Raw genomic sequence first — 6,000 nt, 5'->3', positions numbered from 1 at the left:
TCAACCACCAAGGAAGTCTGAGCTGAAGGTCTTACATTAAAAAAAAAAAAAAAGCTGCCTCCCCCAAATTGTGCTCACAGTCAATAGCAGGAAGGGGCAATGAATGCTCTCTTTCCTCTTTCTCCTATTTTTGAGGTTTCTGTTTTTATCACTATTTTATTTGCACAATAGAAAACCAATTTACAATGAAAAATGGAAACAGGGAGAAAATATGAAACCCTGGGGTGTCCCGTGGCTATGCCTTGAGACCAGCAGCAGCTCCTGGCCTTACAAAGCCATTTGGATGGCAACACACTTAAAGAAGTTGGTTTCTTCTGGACAAAGGAGGAAAGGAGAGAAATGTACTGCACGACCCAAGCCAGGAGGCCTCAGGTCCTCTCTGTCATGCTTCCTATGTTTGTGTCATGACTGCATTGGTGAACCTCTCACCTGGACCGAGGAGACATCGTTGTAACCAGGGATTCCCAGACCAGGCGACTTTGTATCTGATGGTTGTTGCTGTTCCCCATTAATTTTTATTGTTAGCTATCCTGGCTTGGATTTGGGCTTGCTAGAGGAAGAGCCAGTATAGGATTCTCTCTGATTGAGGGACAGAGGCCAAGGTGACCTCAGCCAGCAAAGAGAATAGTGAAATAGAAATATCCATGCCTTGGTTTCAGAGCTAGGGTCCAGCAAGTCTTTTGTTCGGGCTTACACTCCTTTGTTGTTATTTATTCACTAAGTTGTGTCTGACTCTTTGCGACCCCAAAGGACGGTAACCCACCAGGCTCCTCTGTCCAGTAGGATTTCCCAGGCAAGAATACTGAAGTGGGTTGCCATTTCCTTCTCCAGGGGATCTTCCTGACCTAGGGATTAAACCTGCATCTCCTGCATTGGCAGGTGGATTCTTTGCCACTAAGCTGCCTGGGAAGCTGTTACACTCCCTATCTTACTCAGTTTTACTCTGTCCTCTAGATCGCCATTCCTTTCAGGATTCCATGCACTGGCCACGCTATTCCTTCAGTTTAGAGTACCCTTTATGGTGTTTCCTGACAGAGCCAAAACCCACCCATTCTTTAATAGCACTTCCTTGATAAAGCTTTTCCCCATCTCCTTTTCAGAAATAGATCATTCCCTTCTCTGACTCCCACAGCACTTGATTTGTATCTTTCCTATGGCAATTGTATTTTTCTGCAGTATGTTATAGTTATTTATGTCCATGTCTGTTTCTCCCACTAAATGGTGAGTTTCTCAAGGTGGCCAAAGAGCCTGTCTTATCCAACTCTGATTCCCCACACACCCTGGCCAATGCCTGGCATATGGTAGGTACTCAATCAAAGTGTGGAATGACATTAAATTAAAACAGCTGAGTTCTTCCTCTTTTTGTGTCATGGACTCTCTGGGAAAGCTGTTGAGATTGTAGGCAGATGACCAGTTGGTTTTATCTGTTTCTTTCCTGTGTATTTTGAAAGGGGCAGGAAGAGGAAGAGAGTTAAAGCTATCTGTGGATCCATATTGCAGAGATTTCAGCCAGGGGTCCTTGGAGAGGGTAGTAATATGAATAATAACTAACATGTGCATGGACTCTGACACTTTCACACCCATTAACTCTGCTGGGTCTCACAAGGACTGTAGGATGTAGGCTGGGTAGGCAATATTTGGCTTGTCCCAATGTACAGCTGAGGAACCAAAGGCTCAGAAAAATGATTTGCTCAAGATTACATCAACTGAAAGGAGAGCTGAGACTCCAAGCCAGACCTGTTGATTTCAAATCACACACTCATGCGGTTGCAGAGATGACAAGAACACAGACTCTATTACTTTTGATAAATGTTTGTGGAATGAAAGAAGAATACCCACAGTTTAACCCTTGAGAAGGTTTACCTACATCAGATTCCAATTGTTATCATGCATGTTTATTTTCTCACCTAGGGGTTCAGTTCCTCAAAGATAGAATTTATGCCTGTTCCTTTATTTCTCTTCCCACAGCTCAGTCCTTTGGCAGGCCCCTCACTTTTGCTGGGTCTTGGTTTCCATGTCTGTAAAATGAGGAGGCTGAGCTAGAAGTTTAAATCAGGTCACATTCCCACCAGCGCCCAGCACAGAGCCTGGCTTACAATTTCCATCACCCTCCTCGTGGACGACTCTCAGCTCCAACGCTAGAGGCCTCCAGGACTCCAGCTGACATGATGGAGTGTGTACCCCGCATGTCACAGCCTCTTCCCAAGCTGGCCATGGAAACTGAGCCTCCTCCAGACAGCAGGGCTGCTCTGCTCACACGGATCAAGTTAGGAGCCTCATTAGTCATGTCAGATGACATAGTTAACACTTGGGGCCAGCACAACCAGTTCATCAAAAGCTCCTATGTGCCTGGCTCCATCACTGTGGCTGAGGAACTACTGTATGTGGAGCAGACAGCACATCAGAGGAGCAGTGCCAGAGTGCTTCTAAATTGGTTTTGATTAATTGCATGGACATGTCTTTAATTGGTGCCAGGGTAGCGGCCAGAGAACTTATGGGAAAGCAGGATGTTATGTTTTCATTCCCTGAAGTCCCATAAAGCAATGAAAGATGAGGAACAGAATCACTGCTCGTTGAAAATTTATCGACCGTGCAGACCCAGAAAACACAAATAACTATCTGAATCGAAACCTAACCTCATTTTCCCAACTCATTGGAAGCCATGCATGTTCCCCTCTGTGCCCCTGCCTGCCTGCTGAGATGTACAACCGAGTGAAAGGTGTGATTTCTGAGAAATGAGTGCTTTAGTGTGGAGACGGCACACTCGGCTTTCCCAGATGGGCGCAGAGGTATCTGGGAAGGCCCCTCCCCTCAGAAACATCTCCTCCTCCAGCATATCAACATCCTTTGAACTGATATCAGATGTTGATCCACTTTGGGTGAAGCATTCATTCACACATTCATTCTTTCTTTTCCCTCCTTGGAGATTTGTATTGAGAGTGTCTTAAATACATGGCACTATTCTGGTGTCATGGGGAATACAGAATGGAGTCAAGTACAGATCCTTCCCTAAGGAAAACAGTTAACTAGGGGAAAATAGAGGGCAGGTCCACAGAAGAATTAATGCATAATGGTTGCATCACAGAAAATGAAACACTGAGATTTGCCATCAAGAAGACTGGGGTTCAGATCTTAGCTCTGATTCTTATTTCTGAGTCATTGCAGAAGTCACTCTGATTCTCTGAGTTTTAACTACAGAATGGGATAACAACACTGCACTGGGTAATCATGAAGCTTATAAGAGGTTGCAGAGTTGAAAGAACAGGGTCCAGGGCCTGGCGTTGATCAAAAAAGGGTTGCCAATTCTGAATAAGCATCACAAGGGAGGTTCTAAGAAAGTGCTATGTGAGTTCATGTATTCAGGAAACAAATGTTTACCAATCACATACTCTGTGCCAGGCTCTAGGGATTTAAGAAAAGAAGTTCTGCCAGCAATGAGACAGGTCCACTAGGTAGTAGCAATGCTATATAGTATGGCCCGTGCGTGTACATACTAAGTCGCTTCAGTCGTATCCAACTCTGTGCGACCCTATGGACTGTAGCCCACCAGGGTCCTCTGACCATGGGATTCGCCAGCCAAAAATACTGGAGTGGGTTGCCATGCCCTCCTCCAGGGGATCTTCCTGACCCAGGGATCGAACCCGAGTCTCCTGTGTCTCCTGCATTGCAGGCGGATTCTTTAACCTGAACCACTGGAGAAACCTGCTATGTATGGTAAGAATGGCAAATCGTTCTAGGTGTGCTGACAGAAGCCTGCTCTGAGTCAGTGGGGAGGAAAGGAGACAATGGTCACTCTTACTGAGGGTAAAGAAATAGGATAGATATGCCTAAAAAGGCAATGTTTAGGCCAAGTCCTGAAAAATGAGAAGATGTTCATTTGCAGCTAGAACACAAAAGGGTAGTCCCCGCACAATAATACAATGTTCTTTTTGTTTATTGGAATTTGGAATAAACTTCCAATCTGTCCCCTGGATATTGGGGATTTTGGAATCAGCTTCTTTCTTTTTATGGAAACTTCTTTCCTTAGATTTTCCCAAAGGTGACTGCTTCACATTTATAACCTGGTATTTTCTCATTTATTCTTTTGTTTCTTGTATTTCTCCTTCACTAGAATGACTGATCCAAGAGAACACAAGATCTTATCTTTTCTCTTCACTCTATCACAGCATCTAGAACACTGCCTGACACAGTGTAGGTGTTTGATATATGTTTGTTGCCTGAATAACTAAATAAACCAGGAGGCTCAGGAAGGCTTACTGCTATCAAGGAAATATAAACACACTGCCTGCTGCACTGTTGGCATTGAATTTTTTTTCTCATAAAATTGAGCAAGAAATACCTAAAGCACAGGCGTGCTCAGTCGTGTCTGACTCTTTGTGACCCCATGGACTGTAGCCTGCCAGGGTCCTCTGTCCGTGGAGTTTCCCAGGCAAGAATATTGGAGCAGTGGCTGATCCATGTCAATGTATGGCAAAAACCACCACAATGTTGTAAAGTAATTAGCCTCCAATTAAAATAAATAAATTAAGATTAAAAAAAAAAAAGGGTCATTTTTTGGGTCATTTTTCTTTTCTTTTTTTTTTTTAACAGCCGTCTGTCTACAAAGCAGATATGTGGTCAGATGTACATGGGTGTAAACATTGATGTAATGCCAATTTTTACCTAAAAAGACCATTTTCAGGCTTGATGAAGGTTGCTTACAAAAAGAAGAAATGTGTTGATTCCATAATCATCTTTTTTTTTTTTTTGGGTTATCATTACTATCTTTCTAAATTCCATATATATGCGTTAGTATACTGTATTGGTGTTTTTCCCCCTGGCCCACTTCACTCTGTACAATAGGCTCCAGCTTCATCCACCTCATCAGAACTGACTCAAATGTATTCTTTTCAATGGCTGAGTAATGACCCAAAAAATCTACCATTGAAAATGACAATAAAGGGATTTCTCTGGTGGTCCAGTGGCTAAGACTCCAAGCTCCCAGTGCTGGGGGCCTTTGCTCAATCCCTTGTCAGGGAACTAGATCCCATAGACCACAACTAAGAGTTCACATGCTGTAACTAAGTTTGCAGCTAAAGACTCCACATGCCACACAAAGACTGAAGATTCCATGTGCCACAGCTAAGATCCAGTATAGCCAAGTAAATAAATCATTTTCTTTAAAAAAATGGCATTCAAACCAAACGGGTTTAGAACTCAGCTATATCTAATCTATAAGACAAATTCTTAAAAAAAAAAAAAAAAGGATACTGGAGTGGGTTGCCATTTCCTTCTCCAGTGGATCTTCCGGACCCAGGTATCAAACCCGCTGTCTCTTGCATCTCCTGAATTGGCAGGCAGATTCTTTACTGCTGAGCCACCTGGAAAGTCTCACCTAAAGCACAGGCTGGAGGAATTGAGATGGGAAGTAACAGAAGAGGTGGTCTCCGAGCTGCTCCCTGAAGGCCAAGACGGGTGACAACATGATGGGGATGTTAGAAGGGCATCAGGAGGATTAAGTAAGATAGCTTTTAAATCTCTTCCAACCTTGAGCTTCTAGGATTGTCTCCCAAACAAATCATCTCTTGCCACCCTTCAGGGTCTCCTCATCACACCCCTCCTTTCTACCCCACCCTGTCTGGAGTCTGTAAGGACATCTGACACACCATTTCCTGCCAATGAAAATCATGAACTGACGTGTGACCTTGTTCTCAGTTTTTACCATCCCCCACATGGAGATGGCCCCATAACTCAGGGTGGGGGCCCCACACAAGGATAGCCTTTCCACAGGGCGGCAAATAAGGTGGAACTGTTTACCTACCAGCACCTTCCTGGCCCTGCTCCCAGATAATTTCATGTCCTCTGGTCCTGAATCTGCTTCTTCGTTGGATGCACCTCAGTTCACTTGCTGGGGCACTGATGTGTGACTATTTAACTGCCTCTGCTTCCTGTCCCAGTGATGCTGGGCTTTAGGGAGCACAGGAGAGACAAGAAAGAGAGCTTTGTATGAGGTAAGCTTTG

General features: G+C 44.1%; 1 protein-coding gene across 1 annotated transcript in view; it reads right to left on the bottom strand.

Moving 5' to 3' along the window:
- Positions 1–233: 233 nt before the first annotated feature.
- GVQW3 (GVQW motif containing 3) overlaps positions 234–6,000 on the bottom strand; it is a 33,210-nt gene continuing 27,443 nt past the window's right edge. Inside the window, exon 2 of the mRNA XM_061380926.1 lies at positions 234–2,619. Coding sequence (XP_061236910.1) covers positions 2,359–2,619 — 261 coding nt within the window. The 3' untranslated portion in view covers positions 234–2,358. The remainder of the gene's footprint in view (positions 2,620–6,000) is intronic.

The sequence above is a fragment of the Bos javanicus genome, chromosome 15 (assembly GCF_032452875.1).
Source record: "Bos javanicus breed banteng chromosome 15, ARS-OSU_banteng_1.0, whole genome shotgun sequence".
Taxonomy (NCBI): Eukaryota; Metazoa; Chordata; class Mammalia; order Artiodactyla; family Bovidae; genus Bos; species Bos javanicus.
The sequence above is the reverse complement of the archived record's forward strand: the minus strand, read 5'-3'. Positions and strand labels throughout refer to the sequence as shown.